Source organism: Pieris napi, chromosome 12, assembly GCF_905475465.1.
Source record: "Pieris napi chromosome 12, ilPieNapi1.2, whole genome shotgun sequence".
In the NCBI taxonomy this organism is placed as follows: Eukaryota; Metazoa; Arthropoda; class Insecta; order Lepidoptera; family Pieridae; genus Pieris; species Pieris napi.
The window spans coordinates 5,092,776-5,110,836 of NC_062245.1; the positions used below are offsets into that span (position 1 = coordinate 5,092,776).

At 33.0% G+C, this 18,061-nt stretch overlaps 2 protein-coding genes across 3 annotated transcripts in view; one reads left to right on the forward strand and one right to left on the reverse strand.

The window, feature by feature from the left end:
- The window catches only part of LOC125054515 (mycosubtilin synthase subunit C), a 36,077-nt gene extending 29,743 nt beyond the window's left edge, over positions 1–6,334 (forward strand). The window contains exons 9-17 of the mRNA XM_047656464.1: positions 231–389; positions 901–1,040; positions 1,421–1,511; positions 1,978–2,190; positions 2,809–2,947; positions 3,427–3,569; positions 4,034–4,180; positions 4,618–4,775; positions 5,903–6,334. Coding sequence (XP_047512420.1) covers positions 231–389; positions 901–1,040; positions 1,421–1,511; positions 1,978–2,190; positions 2,809–2,947; positions 3,427–3,569; positions 4,034–4,180; positions 4,618–4,775; positions 5,903–6,043 — 1,331 coding nt within the window. The 3' untranslated portion in view covers positions 6,044–6,334. The remainder of the gene's footprint in view (positions 1–230; positions 390–900; positions 1,041–1,420; positions 1,512–1,977; positions 2,191–2,808; positions 2,948–3,426; positions 3,570–4,033; positions 4,181–4,617; positions 4,776–5,902) is intronic.
- A 1,485-nt stretch (positions 6,335–7,819) lies between these two features.
- LOC125054517 (alpha-sarcoglycan) lies at positions 7,820–17,593 on the reverse strand. Of its 2 annotated transcripts, XM_047656465.1 has the most exons (10): positions 17,462–17,593; positions 16,650–16,773; positions 15,262–15,404; positions 14,125–14,273; positions 13,422–13,553; positions 12,311–12,485; positions 11,222–11,463; positions 10,171–10,239; positions 9,346–9,447; positions 7,820–8,756 (listed from the first exon to the last, which is right to left on the reverse strand). In XM_047656465.1, exons 2-10 carry the CDS (start codon positions 16,768–16,770, stop codon positions 8,384–8,386), a joined length of 1,506 nt encoding a protein of 501 aa, XP_047512421.1. In that variant the 5' UTR covers positions 16,771–16,773; positions 17,462–17,593; the 3' UTR covers positions 7,820–8,383. The 2 variants fall into 2 exon arrangements, with proteins under 2 accessions (XP_047512421.1, XP_047512422.1); XM_047656466.1 differs by lacking the exon at positions 10,171–10,239.
- Positions 17,594–18,061: the final 468 nt, after the last annotated feature.

The following is an 18,061-nucleotide window of genomic DNA, read 5'->3' on the forward strand; positions in this document are numbered from 1 at the left end:
TTTCAAAAAGTCCTATAATAAAAAATGTAAAGGTGATTTGAACACTAATTATTAATATTTCAACTAGTGCTATAAAAATACTGCATACTCAAACCTATTACAATATAACACGCCGTGTTTAAAACACCATTCAATGTTTGTGATTAAAAAAACACATAATACATTTATGATTGTTATTACTTCTCCGTAGTCAAATTATGTAGTCTTAATATTTTTTTCCATTCACTCAGACTTCAGTCGCCTTTATCGTACCGGCGACTTCGGTATCCTCTACAAGGGAATGATACTGTTTGCTGGTAGAACAGACTCGCAAGTGAAGATCAGGGGTCATCGCGTGGACTTACAGGAAGTCGAAAGAGCTGTCTTGGGCGTACAGGGTGTCGATAAAGGTAAAATCACTGCTATTCATGAAAATTATTAAAAAGTACTTGCATGCGTTTACAATGAGATGAAAGTGAACGACAAATACGTAATTTATTTGAATTGAAACTTGTATTTATTGATCAAACTTCATAAAGTGCTTATTAGCTAGTAATCTAGTGCGAAAGTCCTGCCTTGCGATTCAGTAACTCACTTTTCGAACTCACACAGCGGTTTTCGCAGCAGCGGTCGCGCTCAAATCAGTCGTGAAGCAGTCATTTTATGATTTGGCATTCTGATAAGGAGGGAGTTTGTAGTTTATTGTTTATCAGAATGCCAAATCGTTAAATGACGCAAGGCAGATGTTTTATCTTCTACTCTAGTTTATTCTACTTGTGTTTTCCTTAGACATTTTAGTATTCATAATTTTTATTGAAGGATTTTTAAAATTCAAATTATTTCTTATCAATTCTTTCATATTCAAATTCTTATGTATTGCACCAGACCTAGGGTGGCTTATATTATTTAATGGTATTTCAGGTATTGTTTTATGCTACGGTCTGGATCGGGGCAACCCAGAGATCCTGGCATTTGTTACCATCAACCCGAATGCAAGATTAAATGGAAACCACATTGAGAATGCTTTAAAGGATGCACTTACCAATTATATGTTACCACAGGTAAGCTTTAACACTTAGACTAGAAAACTTGAAGAAAAAGCAAAGACGAGAAATTGTACATATTTTTACAATTAAACCAAAAAACTAGAAATCATGGGGTTGACCTCAAATTTCTGTATCTTTTTCGTGTTGTTCATAGCCAAGTAGGTGGGTAGCCTATTGGGGCAAAGACATGACGGTTTCCTCACGATATTTTCCATCACCTACGGTGACGCGGAGCAAGTGAGTGCGCACATAGAAATAAAAGGTTTATAGACGCCGAACTACCTACTAGCAAACAGCTCAAGATCAGGGTTGAGATTCGTATGATAAAGCCACTAGGCCAACACTGCTCGTTCTCTATTTGTGCAATATTATTGATAAGAATTTCTTTGTTCTAGGTGTTCGTTATTGACAGCGTACCATTGCTAGTAAATGGTAAAGTCGACCGACAAGCACTGCTAAAGATGTATGAAAACACTAATAATAATGGTAAGAAAATAGTTTAGATGTGCACTTTTTTAATAGATAATAAAAAAACATGTTTTAAAAAACGTCACATTAAATAAAAAGAATCAGTGGCCTCAGAGGCAAGTAGGTGATCAGCCTCCAGTGCCTGACACACGTCGTCGACTGTTGGGTCTAAAACATGTCGGTTTCCTCACGATGTTTTTCTTCACCGTTCGAGCAAATATTAAATGCGCACATAGAAAGAAAGTCCATTGGTGCACAGCCGGGGATCGAACCTACGACCTTAGGTATGAGAGTCGCACGCTGAAGCCACTAGTTCAACACTGCTCTTAATTTACATTAAATATATTATGATATACATAGTAAAGCTCTAGATCCCTACACAAAAGTTAGAAATAATGGAACACTTGCAAATTTTCACACAAAATTGTCTTTGATTACATCCATGTAAAAATGCCATATTAAGCTTCATGTGATTTTATTTCAGATGACACAGCTATAAACCTGGACATAGACTATTCAGGAGTTCGTCCTGAAGAAAGAACTAAAGCTCAGATCCTATTTGAGACAGTGGGAGAGGTTTTAGGTCGAGCTACGAGAGGTGCTATATCAGTTAGAGCTGGCTTTTACGAGCTGGGAGGGAATTCTCTTAACTCCATCTATACTATTACTAGGCTGAGGGATAGAGGATATTTTATTGGTAAGTAGATATATATAAACATCTGTGTCCTCAAAGTTGAGTAGGTGAAGACATAATATGTAGGTGATCAGCATCCATGCCTACCAAATTGAAGTAATAATTTGCTGACGAATTGAACCCATTGCCCACTTATTTTCCTATAAAAATTAGAAGTGAAACAAATGAAGAATGATTTTCGGTAGATAGCTTTCTTTTGAGACTAATATAAACTACTGTATATACTAAACCATACAACAATGCTAGAGCTAAAAGTACCTTCTATATGTACCTACGGCTCGTTTATCTGTTATTTTTAATGTTCCAGTGCTATCTGGCTCTTACAACTTAATTATGATGAAAATATTGATATATTCCAACTTACAGTAACTTTGTGTATCATGGTCTTGATGAGATTTAAGTTTATATTTAGTTTTAGTTATCGTTTATATATTTTTTTGTTTTGTGGTTGGTTGTTTAATATTTTCTCTTGCTAGCTTACTTATGTTGTAACATAATTTATGTGAATGTGATGTCATATTTTGTTGTATATGCGTACACGTTGTTCTGGAACTGATAAATTAATTAACAATTGCATTTCAACATCTGCTGCTCATTTAACAACTTGAATTATTTATATAGAAATAAGTGATTTCATCGGAGCATCGAACCTGGGGGAAGTGTTGCAGCACTTAACAACCAACCCAGATAGTGGTAGAGATGAAAACCCAAAGTTTACTGTAGTACCAATGAGTGATTCCTACCGAGAGGATGTTATAGAGTAAGTATTTGATTTTTGAATAAAATTTTCAAAATTAGTTGACTTGAGCAATGACTTGGCCTGCTTTTACCAAAATAGAAGCTGCAATTATATTTTTATTCTTGCGTTTATAGATGTTAAAGGTTAATAGGTTGGACAAAATTTATGAAAACGCATTGTTAATGTCAGCTACTAGATTTTTATTAATAACTTTTAATTGATTTGTACAATTGCGATTCCGACTTCGATGTTGTTTTTGTACCGCGCAATCCTAAGGTACAACGCCATATTGAGCGAACTATTTCGAAATTGTATATTACGTCGGGATTACTGTCACGGACCACGGTTGGAAGTTACTATGTACCAGTTTGTATTAGAATAAATAGCATATTATTCCGAAAAAATGTAGAATTCCCAGCTCATAGTTAATGGTTATATTCTCAGTGCACAATGTGTATCTAAATATTTAGGGTGATCTTGATACAAGTTTTTTTTCTTAGGATGATAGTATCATCGTTTTATGAGAAAGCCGAGTTGGAGCAGTTCTTACTTCATGAAATAAACACAAGGGATTATGCACACTGTGTGTCGGCGTGTTGGGAACCGTTACTGGAGGCTGGACTCAGCGTTGTATTGGAAGATTGTAAGTATTAGTGCAAGATCAATTAGAATTTAAAAAAAAATATATTCCTAAACCTAATGTACAATTTTTTTTAGAAAAAAAAGTCAAATATTTGGATTAGTTATAATAATAAAGTTTGTTATTTAAAATATTTCTTAACACTATTGCACATAAAAGAACAATTAAATAAATAGTATAGCGAAGTGCAAGCGGCCTTATCCGTAATAAGCGATCAAACCCAGGATTAAATTCTAAGGATTGTGAAATTTATTAGCTACTTCAACATTCCATACCTACTTATTTGGCCATACAAGGAGAACAAAACAATACCTTTATGCCACGTGAAAAAAAAATTGTCAGTTAAATAATAACTTAGCAAATGTTTAATAGCCTATACGTATTATAAGATTTTATTATTGACTTTCATGTGATTAAAAAGGAAATATTATTTTTAAATTTGTTTGAATTTGCAATATTTTTTAAAGCTTCCGGCAGTCCAGTAGCAGTGGCATTAAACTTTGATGCTAGAGCTGAACCAGACATAGAACTCGTTGGAGGTCTTGCGAAGATCATGACATTCTTGGAGTATGTGGAAAGTTCAGTCAGAGATACAATGTTACCGGAGGGCAAGGGTAAGAGTTCTTATGTATTCATGAAATTTGTAAAAAAGAAGCAGCTTAAGTAATTTAATTAAATTTTCATGGATCGTAACAGGATACCTTCTTTTAGTCGCCCGATTAATAGATTTTAAAGATTTGATTTGAGATGAGATTTGATTGATTTTTTTTTTCTCCATTGGTCTAGTGGTTAGTACCCCTGACTGCGAAACCATGGGTCCCGGGTTCGATCCCCGGCTGAGACGAACATCGATGTAATGAGCATTTGGTGTTGTGCTTAGGTCTTAGGTGTTTAAATATGTATTTATATGTCTATCTATCTATAACATGTATGTATATCCGTTGCCTAGTACCCATAACACAAGCTTCACCAGCTTAGCATGGGATTAGGTCAAGTGGTGTGAATTGTCTTAAAAAAAAGCCTTTTGCTTAATTTTCTTGTTCTCTTTTAGGTGCTATCCTTCATTCCTTCATGATGGCCACGGCATCGAGTCTTTCAGGCGCAGACAACGTAGCAGCAATTCAAGCTTTAGAAGTAGCCACAATGAAAATCGCAAGGGAAAGACGGTTTCTTGGAATTTTTACTACGAACACAAGTCCTCTGACACAGGTAATTTTTATTGTCATATTAACTGCCCCCGCGGACTTCGTTTCGTCTTGCTATGATTTTTTACTTAGCCTACCTTTTAAGTAGCTACCTACCAACATATGGAACATAGAGATTGTTCGCGTTTAAAATAACAGAAAAAGTAATGTGGTTTTTAGATTTTACCGTGTGATTCTCTCCATAAAAACTTTCGTCAGAGTTCAAGGATTAATTAATCTTAAAGAAAAATACTCATTTGTTTTTATGTTGTTAGAATTCGATTTTGAGCAATCTAACATCTTTATTTAATACAACTGTATTAATGTTTTACTATAGGTATACTGTAGATATGTGTGACAGTATCGTGTTTAGTTTGAACTGATTTTTATAACTAACACTTAGGTTACATATTGCATATAAAAACATTTTTTTAAGATTTCTTGAGGCTGTAGTTGAGCAGTGACAGGTGTGCTTTTCCAATGGACTTTTCTATGAGTGCGATACACTCGTACGATGAAAAAAAACATCGTAAGGAAAACAACATGCCCTAGACCCCAAAAGTCGACGGCGTGTGGCTGATCACCTACTTGCTTATTACAAAGATAATGATAACGAAACCTTACAGATTTCGATCTGAGAACAAGGCCAAGGGTAGTAAAGCCACTGGGTTTTTTGTAGGTCGCAGTTATACTGTTTTCTTTTTTGACGTGACAACGTCTTATAATTCGATGGAGCCGGCTGCACGCACGAAAAAATATAACGCATGCGGCGTTACCTCGCGGCGAGGCGTTACCTCTGAGGCGTTCCATTTAAGGGTTGAAGTGCAAGCGAGAGCGCGGAACGAGCGACAAAGAGGCACAAAACATTGACATAATTGAATTTATGCGTACAAATAAATGTAACTTGATCAATTCAATTGTGATTTCCATTTACCTCCTTCTCTATATCCATACAAAATATCTATCAAACAAAATGAAATGTTTTGAAAAAAAAATGCAACCATTCCATCAGTATTTTCCTATGACGTTGTCACGTTCAACTATCGTCAGTAAACCGACTTTACAGACAACCAACTACAAACCTATTTGTTGTTGTTTAGCTATTCATTCCACAATTTTTATGTCACTTATGTCGTTAAATATTTTTTACAGCAACTTGGAACAGATGTTCTAGGCTTCCAAACGCTTTTGGACTATCAAATTAACCAGTATGTGGATTCAAATGGAGACAGAATATTCGGAGAAGCCCCTGATGATATGAGAGCTATTGTTTGCTGGAAGCCAGTAGATTAAGTTTTTCCCAGTTCTTATATTAGTACAATTTTAAATTATGAAAGGGAACAAAGTAGTTCTAAAACGTGAAACCAGCATTAATAAGATTAGTATTTCAATATATTACAGTTTGTAAAGTTTGATTTCTATCGGTTTTGATGAATCTGTTAATATATAAGGCAATTCTGTTTCACAAAAGCGAAATTATAAAAATGATATTTCTATTAATTTTAAAATTTTATAATGTAGCTTTAAAATTAATTTATACTTCAATCGTGGTAGATATTTCTGTAATTTATTAAGCGTACAAATTTTTATCTTATCTTATTTTTTATCTATTAGGTATTAAATTAGTTTTTTAGCTACAGATGCGTATTCCGTAAAATAATGTAAGATTATATAGACAAACATAGTTGATATAATTTTGAAATTAAAAAACTTTGAAATTAGTTAATATTGTACATCCAAGGGATCTACAACACTATGGATTTGCCTCACATTCCTTCACCAAATTACTGTAAATACGAATAAATATAAAACAAAATCAATACAAAAATATCATGAACAAAAGTAAAAAATACATTTCATTACCAGTAGACAAAGAGTATCCATAGATTTCTGGTTTATTACCAGAATCATTGTCATATTTTATCTTTGTCAATAAATTCTTTCAACACCGAATTATTAGATTAGTATTCTATTGAACAAAATAGGAGTATATAAGTTAGGACTAAATTAGCTTTATTTATTTAAATGTAAATAATATTATTTAGATATGTATGTAAGATCTCCAATCTATTGTAATATATTATTTTTGGATGTTAAATGTTTTTTGTTATTTTAAATGTATGTGTAAAAGAAATCATTTGATAATAAATAATATTAGAACGTCGTTTTTGTTTTTGTCTTCTAATGTTATGAATTAAGATCGAATTAATTCATTAACTTTTATATGTCGCCTTTACATTAGAATTGTGGCACCAGCGTGATAGTAACAACATTATATTTGCGATTAGGTATATAATAAACCGTTTATTATTAACAAATGGCGGCTTCTTTAGCAGACGAGAAACTGTATTTAAAACGACTCCTTGTTTAATATTTAAAATAATAAAAGGGGCACTTCTTCAAAGGGAGATTAAACCGACTATGGTGGTGTGGTGTGATTAAAAATAAAACTAAATGCTTTATCTTAATTTTTATTTGACTAGAATTACAAACATTGACTAGTTATTGACTAGGTATTTGACTCGGTTATAAACAGATTTACTATTCTAAGTTCTAAGTCACACAGTTCGCGTTCTCTACTCTGAATCTAACCTTAATATACGAGTGTGAATTTTAACAGTATTTTGTAAAAATCGCTAAATATAATAAGACAAATATGTAGAGGCTAATTTTAATGTTAAAATTTCATAAGTAACTTTTTTAACGGTTAGTAAATTATTGAAACGGTTTTTAACGGTTAGTAAATTATTGAAACTCGTACGTTTCGCAGAAATTCTTACGTCAATCCTTAAATATAAGTTTTTGAATGAATTATATTTTGTATAGTGGTCGATATTTCTTTTAATTCCAAACTCCCACGGAGGGTAGGCATAAAAAAAACGTTTCGGTTCTATTTGGTTCACAATACCATGACTCCATAAAAAATTTATCGTTCTTTGTGCTAAATTTTATTTTATGATTTTTCGGTTAATTATGCAATAAAATGAAAAGAAAATACGTTTTTTGGTATAAAGTGTGCTTTTGATACTTATAGTAATAATACTCATTTTTGTTTAATATATTATAAACAAAGTGGGTTTTTACGTTCCCAGAGTGCCGCTAGATGGCACTCGAGTAATAAACAACAAACAGAGGGCTCAGACAAGACGCATTAACAGTAGTGTATGTAGAAAGCTGAAAACTAAATTTGTATGAAACTTTGTTGACATGAACTGTCATTTACATAAGTTTTCGACTTTCTACCTACACTACTGTTAAGGCATCTTGAATAAACCCCTAGGCTTAAATACAGATATTAAATTTAATGGTTTAACGTTTAATTAAAAATGAAAACCACAGTTTTTGAATAATATCTGTCTCCTAAATGCAAACTTTTAATGTTACATACGTTTTCGCCTATGTACGACATAAAATATCGATCTTTTAAGCTTTAAAGTTACAGTCAAACATTGTGTTGACCCGTATAATCAACACGTGCTAGTAAATCTATTACCTTTATTATATGTATGTGTACGTTTTTCTACTTAATGTAGCAAAGATTTAAATGCCGAAGAAATGCAATGCCTTCGCTTGGTATATTCATTCGAAGCATTAACAAAACCAAGTCTTGACAGCTTCTCCATTGTCATCTTGTCAAATGGGGCCCACGCCGACGATACCATACCTGGCCAAATCCTCATTAACCGGTTTAACCGTAAAACCGATTTCAGGTTTTACAAACTCCGGTTTTATTGGGACGTAGTCCTCAGCGCCGTCGTTAAAATCAACGATTGGGTTCTTCAATAAATTATCAAGTTCTGTGATGTTTGCTTCGTTTAGAAGTTTAAGGGATTCTTCTAGCGCGAGATGGCGATGTTCTGGGGTGTGCGATGGTGTGTGAGATTTGCGATGGTGGAGGGAGTTGGTGGCCGAGCCGAGGTAGGGCGGCGGCTGTGGTCGATTGTAATTTCCAGCTAAGTTCGTCGTTGACTTTGGACTGTATGGGCGAGGTAAGCTGTTGTTTGGGCTGAAAAATAAAACGACACAACACAAACCCATTAATATGGTTAAAATAAAGGAGACATCTAGAAGGTAGTAAAACTATATGTATGTTAGGCAACTTAACAATAATGCACTATGCACAGACAAATTGTTTTTATAGAACGAGGCAAATTGTTTCTATATAAACGAGACAAATTGTTTTTATAGGACGAGACAAATTGTTTTTATAGGACGAGACAAATTGTTTTTATAGAACGAGGCAAATTGTTTCTATATAAACGAGACAAATTGTTTTTATAGAACGAGACAAATTGTTTTTATAGAACGAGACAAATTGTTTTTATATAAACGAGACAAATTGTTTTTATAGAACGAGACAAATTGTTTCTATATAAACGAGACAAATTGTTTTTACAGAACGAGGCAAATGGGCAGGAGGTCTGATGTTAGGTTATCACCTATGCCAATGGACAATTTCAATGCCAGAAGGCTCGCAAGTTGCCTATTAAAAATTGGTACGTTTTTTTTCTTGATGGACGAAGTCGAATTATTTAGAAAATATTACAATGGCTAACGGGTTCCACAAATTGATAAATCAAATATGAAAAAACTACCTTGTTCCTAAGCTTTTGGTGCTTACATCATCGGCTATTTGGCTTTGCTCAGTGTTGCCAGTTCCATATCTGCAAAGCTCGACTTTTGCTGATTTATTAGCTCTGAAATAAAATTGACATTTTTAATTAACTTGCGAGTATATATTTTTATGTAAAATTCAATAAGCATTAGTTTGCAACGTAAAGTTAAACATACAGTTAAATGTACTATATATTTCAAATGGCTAGTTAGCAAAATATTCTTGGCATATAAAGACGTTGCTATATGCTGATATAGCTAATAGGTACACTGGTACCTATTCAGGAGTCTTTCGGTCGGGTGCAATCTGCGGCGGAAGTCTTGTGACTTAGGGCGCGTGAATACATGTAATTAATAGGTTTCTATGGAGGTAAACCTATTTGTTTTTTCTCTGGCTTAGTTCACAGGAGGTGCTTGATTTATTATTAGTTATAGATGTAGGTATATTTTTTTTAACAATGAACGGGTCTTTAATTGTAGAATCCAGGTAGTTATTAATGTGTAGTTTTATCGTATTAGTAATAATTAATAATTATGTATATTTTAACTGAGGCCTACAATATAACTTATAGATAGAATACAAGTCCAAAGCTATTACGCTTTACATACAATTTTAAAACAGTTCGCTTAGTATTTGTTATTATTACAACTAAACATTTTCTACGATTTTAAAAATTAATTTATTAATGACACTATTATTTAATTAATACTTTTAAATCTAGAAGCGAATACCGATTATAATTAATTAAGAATGTAACAAAATATTAGTGGGTTACAAAAAGCCAAAATTACAAAAAGTTCCGAACCTCCTTTTTCTATAATCTATACAGATATGAAAAATGTCGTTCAAAAAGCGTTCTGATTCTGGATCTCTCCTGAAGGAAATATAACAAGAGTAATAATACTAAAAGTGTAAGTCCCACTTAATATTACCGAACGAAGTCGCATTGGTAAAGAACGCACCAATTATTTAAGGCCGGCAACGCACTGGCGAGCCTTCTGGCAGTTTGGAAGTCCATGGGCGGCTATCACTTATGCTATCAAGTAAACTTTCTGTCCCATATTCTATAAAATAAATATAGTTTAAAAAAACTATAAAACACGCTTTTAAAGCACATTAAACTAAAAAGTGAAAAATAATTCCTAATTTAGGCTGAAAATGGTTTTATAGTTTTTTTTAAACTATATTTATTTTCCACTTTTTAGTCCTACCAGCAATACGTGTTGTCTCAATTTAATCGTCATTGTTTTTTCGAGATAAACCTACGAAATTATTATATTGTCGCTGATTCTTTGTAAGTGTACAAAGTTTGAATTAAATCTGTCCGTTTAAAGTGGGTCCAAATCGAGTCCGAAGGAGTCGGTTACATACATACATACATACATACAGGTGAAGCTAATATAAAGCGTGTAAAAAAGTTCCAAGATACATTTTTGTATGTTTAACTGTGTTCTGTTCTTCCAAACAGATTTTAATTCAGTTTAAGCGGCGTTACCAACTTAGCTCTTAAATATGTAGTAATAAATTGCGAAGAATTTTGATGATTCTTTCTAATTTAAAATTGGAATGAAGGTAGAATGTATTTAAAGCATGGACGGTATATCATAAGTATTTTTATGTACTATCTATGAATCATTAAACACAAGTATTTTATAAGAATGACGTATTTTAATGTAACTTTTGGGATACAGGCCCGTATTCTAGAACGTTAATCAAACTTAAATCTAGTTTCCGAATGAAGTTTGACGTGTTTGACAGCGCTCAAGACGAGACTGTTACTTGAGATACGAATTAGATCATTGACCATAGAAATTCTTACTATGATTAGATGTTCGCTTAAAAAGTACTATACTTACATAGAAGCATAATGGAAGCAGAGAACAGCGCTCAATGCGGCAACAGAGAGCAGCATCAGCACTAATGGAACAGCTATAGTCACGGACACTTGGTGAATGTAACTTCTACTGGGCAGATCGTGTCTGCTCGGAGCTGACCAAGAGTTGGTTTTTAGAGGAAGTTTTGAATCCACTTTTGTGTTTGGTATTTCCGTTAAGTATTCCAAACGAAGTGTGCTGCGGTCGTTGTATATTGTGTTGTACTGAAATTAAGTTGTTAAAAAAAATAGGTAAAATTTCGATTCGTAAAGAAAATTGGGTTAAAATGTGTTTTGCTGTAATGCCTTAAAAGTTACATAAATTTTAATATATATAAATTACGTGTCACGTTGTTTGTCCGCTATGGACTCTTAAACTACTGAACCGATTTTGCACACCGTGTGCGGTTTGATCTAAATTAAAAGAATCCTATCTTTTAGCTTACATCTCAATTTATACACGCAATATTATTTATTGCAAATTATTTGACAGTCACAATTCTAACAGATGGCGCTGTGTTGAAAGTACCAACGTTCCACATAAGCTACAATTTAATCGCATAACCACCAAAAATGCATGGTCCCCATGGGTCCCCTTAGACTGGTGTTCTCCTACCGTTTCCCTTGAATAGTTTACTACTATGGAATATAACAAAAACCTTAGTCACTGCAACGCTTGGCCGGTCTGCTAGTTAATAATAAAAAGAAGATCTGATGTGTTTGTGAGAAATTTCCACAGACCACAACGCACATCACCAAAATCGTTTCACAACTGACAATTTTAAGGCGTTGAACCAGCTGCCCGTCAAGGTATTTTCGAACCAATATATTATATATATTTTAATTTTAATTTGTATATATATATATATAAAAAGCCGGCAACGCAATCGCGAGCCCGCTTGCATCAAGTATTCATGGGCGGCTTATCACTTAACATCACACTCCTGCCCGTTTGTTTCATGTTTCATAAAAAAATACCCAAAAAGAAGTTTTACTAAGAAATTAAATTTAAATATATTCATCTCAGTTATCATTCTATTTAAAGTGTTTAAGGATTTTCATAATTAAATACCAGTTCAAAGCTGCACCAGTCAAGCGTCAGTCCAGCGTCTCTAAACAGCCTTTCGACTGTAGTACGTTTGAATTCACGAGGACAGCTCGGGAGACGAGAGAGCGGTCTCACTTCTTCCCGCAGTCTTTGTAATTCACTTGAGAAGGGTGTTATGCTGCCTAAGCGGACAACTAGGCTGTAAATTTGATAATAATGTTTACTTTTGAAAACAATTAATGTACCGGCCACTATGAAAAACGAAAACCAGTTAAGATTTTAAAATGTCAAAAACATTCTATCTTCGAAAAATAAAATTAATTAAAGTACTGGCCACTATGAATAAAGTAAACCGGTTAGGATTTTAAAACGTCAAAAACATTCTATCTTCGAAAAATAAAATTAACTAAAGTACTATGGCCACTATGAAAAAAGTAAACCGGTTAAGATTTTGACAAATCTTTGTTTTTAATTTATTTTATTCTTAATTATTATAACTTAAGATGTCATGTGGAACATGGTGTAATGGTTGCAGCTCCTTACAAACGATGTGTAAAACAAAAAACTTGACGATTAAAAAGAGTGGCGAAGAGTTTATTGAAAGTTCTACTCTTGATTACCTTGATACCCTTGATTTGAGAACTGGCAATAAATGTAAAATTAGAAGCATTTAATGTATATTTCTTTTTTGACGTTTAAAAGTGTACATTGTGTTACTTACATGAATAAATGATTTTTGACTTTGACTTTGGAAATCATATATTTAAAATTCTCGTGTCACAGTTTTCGTTGCCATACTCCTCCGAAACGACTTGACCGATTTTGATGAAATTTTTTGTGCTTATCCGGTATCTGTGAGAATCGGCCAACATCTATTTTTCATCCCCCTAAATGTTAGGGGTAGTCCACCCCTAAATTTTTATTTTTATTTTTTAGACAAAATTTTTAATTTCTATTTTTTTATGAGACAGCATTAAAAAATACATAAAACCCCTAACTTTCACCCCTCTACGATCAACCCCTATTTTTTTATTATACATGATATACATGGCAAAACGACGTTTGCCCGGTCAGCTAGTATTATATATCGACACGTCATAATATCAACTAGAAATAAAATAAAAACCTCTCTTACCCTTCTCCATCACTAGGTTTCAATGGATGTCTAGCACCTAAGTCAATAGCGGATGCTAAAAATGTAGCGTAGAGATCGCCACTGCTTTCCGTCCATAACTTTGTTCGCAATATGTCTTTGAGGCGGGTCATTCTAAAATATTTAAAAATACTAACTATACAATTCGTTAAGTTACGTAAACCACTTTTCGCGATTACATGAATCACAGGAAATTTGATAATATTAGTGTTTGATTATAATCATATAATTGGTATAATTGGTATAAAATACTCTCCCTAAATTTGGGTAGACGACACCCTAATTGTAATTCTTTTTTTTTTAAATTTTAAACCACTCTCGCAAACAATGCGTTCTCGCTTCCGTCAGCAATTACAATTCATATGGACACAATATCATGACAATTAAAGGAGAAAAAAAAAGCATAATAAAATAGTAGGTGTAAATTTAGTAAAGTAATCGACATCGTTATTGATTTTGCTTAACTGTAAAACTAACTTTAAATGCCGGGAACTCACTTGCGAGGCTTCTGGCAATGTAAGGGCCCATGGGCGGCGGTATCACTATGATAGCCTGTTAAAAAAAAACGTCTATCCCATTACTTTTGAACGGCTCTATCGTGGCTTGTGGTCGATTCACCTATAGACAATAGAATAGCAGACGAAAGATTCTACTTCTACTTACTATCTACTGGAATATAAGATACCTGTGCTCATCCAGTAAATCCTCCACATTTAGATTGTCAATTTTAAGCTCCACTTCATGTTTCGCCATATTCAATTTTGGTTGAACGCGGAGTGTCAATAAAACTCTTCGTGTTTCATAGTCTTGACGATTTAAACCAATTACCTCTAACTAAAAAACAAAGGATATATATAATGGCACTGTTAAAATTTAAAGCTTTAAGATTATACATCAAGCTGCCCTGGCGAATTTTTTACTTAGCCTACCTCATTAGTAACTACATACCAACATATAGAACATTTTGCTATGCTATCCCATACACACTGTTCATTATTCCGGAATATAAACCTAAGAACTAAATAAAACTAAAAAAAACACAATACTTTAAAAATTTTCTCTTAATAAAAACATTTGAGAGTTCAAGGAATAATTAATGAAAAAATACTCGAATTGGTTCAGCCGTCTTCGAGTTTTGAGCTTAGCAACATATTTTGTAATTAATTTTTATTTATACACTATACCGGCTGACGTTGTTTTGTCATGAATATTATTTCTAGGAAACATTTTTTAGTAAAATAACTATCTACAATAATAAAAAATAGGGGTAGATCGTAAAGGATTGAAAATTAGTTGTTGTAATTTTGTATACTGTATCGTAAAAAAATCAAAACAAAAAGTTGTCTAAAAAATAAAATTAAAATTTATGGGTGGGACCAACCTTAACATATTTTAGGGGTATGAAAAATAGATATTGTCCGATTCTCAGACTTACTGAATATGCATAAAAAAATTTATAAGAAGCGGTCGAGCTGTTTCGGAGTATGGGAACGAACATTATGACACGAGAATTTTATATATTAGATTATAAAACTGACAGAAACTGTTAGAAACGGTCAGTTTTTTCTAGCATTTTATTTTTATAGATAGGATTTATTTTATAGAGGTGATCAGGTTTCTGTGCCTGATACATATCTGAATTTTGGGCCTAATAAATACCGGTTCCTCAGTTCCTTATTTGCCTTCAAAATAATGCAAATAAACTCAATTAGCCACACATGCCTAACTCATTTAAACACACGAGTCAGGGTTGTCAGTCAAGTCTTAAGTTCTTAGGCAGTTAGTGTGTTAGTTAAGAGAGACTGTACGCGTACGTAATTACCGTAATGGGCGATTCAGTGCCTCTCGGTGGAGTTCCAAAAATGAACCCTGAGTGATGTCTTCCACTGTAGATGTACCGCAACCATGACGGAAGCTCAGGTTTGCCTATTAGAGATGCATGGAAGCGGTATTGCTGATCGAACTCTAAAAAAAAAGGGTGCGTGTACTTATGTACGCGTGTAAGAAGTTATACTTATTTGGAATTATTAAAAATAGTTTTTGACTGCATGCAAATAATTAATCACAATTAAATAATCAAAGACTGGAAAAGGAGTCATTATAGTCAATAAAGTTCAGTTTACATTTGAAAAATGAAATAAATAAATATTTATTATTATTCTCTTACATTAAGTGTAACATAAATTCTATTATTATTCGAATGTTGTTTTTAAATTATGTCCAATGCCGTAGCATCTTCCGTGAGCAACTTCATTCTGTTAATTTAGTGTCACGGTGCGCGCGCATCGTAAAATTTCACTCTCATCAATTTTTCATAACGCGCCTAAAGAAGTATAACGTCAAAAACGTTTTTCATACTTTTGTTTTAGAGATTAACAACTTTGTAGGTATATATGTTATTAATCAACACGCTGGCTTTCGGTCAGACAGATAGTTAAACGTTTTCGACGCTGCTTTTTTAAATGAAAATGCTAGCGACTTGATTGAATATCGATCTTCAATTAAATGTCTAGTGACAAGGAGACTTAACACTCTGATTTAACTACTTTACTGCGACATACAGGAGACGTAAAGAGACATGTTACATTTTGAATACGCAGGTAAGGTTTTAGTCGGCCTAGCCAAAACAGTACAAGTTAGCTTGTGGATGTTACGTTCTGCGCCAATAGCGATAAGAACCTGAACTAATATTGGTTGAAGTTTGCGACAGCGTTGCGGACATCGAAAAAACTAACTCGAAATTGAGTAGGTACTGAATATTGACGTTATTGCTATCTGTTTTGTCGACCGTTCAATTTTTTTAAAGACCGTTGTGCTTTTTGTGACTTTAAGAGTTCAGTTAAAAGGAGAAAAGAACTGATTGTTAGTATCAAACTATTAAGAAACGTACAAAATTAAAGAAATGTACTAGGCAACTGAAACAGTAATAGGAGGCGTGTGGGCAAGTTGGAAAATGACAGATGGGCAAAAATCGGAATCGAATGCATCCCACGAAATCACACAAGCAAACGTGGTCAAAGAGGAATAGGAGAAATATATTCGCACAGAGATGTGGCGCAGGACGGAAGAGGTGGGCAAGAGGATGAAATGGCAAGGATAGGATGGCTACTGAAGATTACTTTTTAATGTAGCGTAAGATCATTTTGTATAAACTACGATTACTTCGTTATACCGGCAATAAGGTTGGTATTTTTATTATAGAAAACTTACCTTGATATGTCCAATTAAATAGGTTAGGACTTATTGGTATCGCGAACATTTCGGTTTCGACTGCATTATATTCGTGCGCATATGCACAGCTGAATAGCAGCAAACACAGCAGTCCGTACATTTTCTATAAGAAAATAAAGTAGGTAGATATTCGTTAGTAGGTATAATAGCAAATAACAATATACTTATTGCTTATTTTGCCATGAATTAAATTTATGAATACTTTTATAAAATGTAATATTTTTTATTACAGTATTCCTAAATTTCCTCCATAGACAAGTTTATTGATAAATAAATTCGGCTTGAGTTGAATTGTATTATTAAGTACCTAAATAAATAATATCTATTTATTTAATGTACATGCTTATAGAATATAATATATGTATTGATTTATTTTATTTTAATCAAGTAGAACATTATCTATGTTCAAGAAAATGTTCAATTTCGACCCAGACCGCAATACCGAACCGCTGTTCTACGAGCTCGAAGTCGCGTCGAATATTTGCTAGATATTTTAGACTGTTCTTGAATACAAATAAAACTTAGAAATAAAATTTCATAACTCTCTAATAAACAATGATATTAATTTTTATTTTCCACGTGATGTCTGATTAGAAAAAAATATTTTTTAGTAGGATTATTATTTACTAGCCTAACTACATAAACAGTTTTAAAAAAATACGACGAAAAGATACGTATAGAATCTAAATATACGATTGTCTGGTTTATCTCTAGATGCTTTATTTCACAGGAAAAGCAATGCATACAGCAAAAGTATACGTGTAATTTAAGAAATCCAATTATTTACTCACAATTTATTCCATTTATTTACGTTATTGACCGATTAAAATAGCAAGTATGACCCCGAAATAGGGCGTGACGTACAAGCACAGACTAAGTTAAGATACAAATATTACAGATGTATAATTAAGAGAGTAGAAGCGTCAAGGTTGAAAACTATTTTTTATTTAAATTGACGCTCCATACCACGAGAATTAGATATTGTTATGAAGATTTTTTCAGAATAGGAACATGAAAAATATGGTTCATTTTTTTATGGCAATAGCTTTAACTTGTTGCCAGTTTCAAGTAAAAGGTAGGGAAACTACACGCGAGAAAAAATAATTAATCAAAGACATCAAAAGACAACAAAAGACAACAAATGGATAAGTTAGTTAAAAAAAAAATATTTACATAAACATATTACATCTTAATATTATTATTGATTATTAAAGAAGATAAAAGCTCATTGAAAATATTAAAAGGTTCTTGCAAAAAATGCAAATATTATTTTATTATATAGTGGTTCAATTACATTTTACTATTTTAAAACTGAGAACTATTTAATAAAAAAGGAACGAAAGAAACGACATCTGACAATTACATTTCATCAAATTGTCAAACGTTCAAAA

What these genes read in the sequence shown, in the direction of transcription:
- LOC125054517 (XM_047656465.1), bottom strand. Translation starts at nt 16,770, where the DNA reads ATGTACGGACTGCTGTGTTTGCTGCTATTCAGCTGTGCATATGCGCAC. An exon ending in ATTTAATTGGACATATCAAG is followed by an intron (nt 15,405 to 16,649) that starts GTAAGTTTTCTA and finishes CTTTTTTTTTAG; the next exon opens with AGTTCGATCAGCAATACCGC. An exon ending in AAACCTAGTGATGGAGAAGG is followed by an intron (nt 12,486 to 13,421) that starts GTAAGAGAGGTT and finishes TCAAATTTACAG; the next exon opens with CCTAGTTGTCCGCTTAGGCA.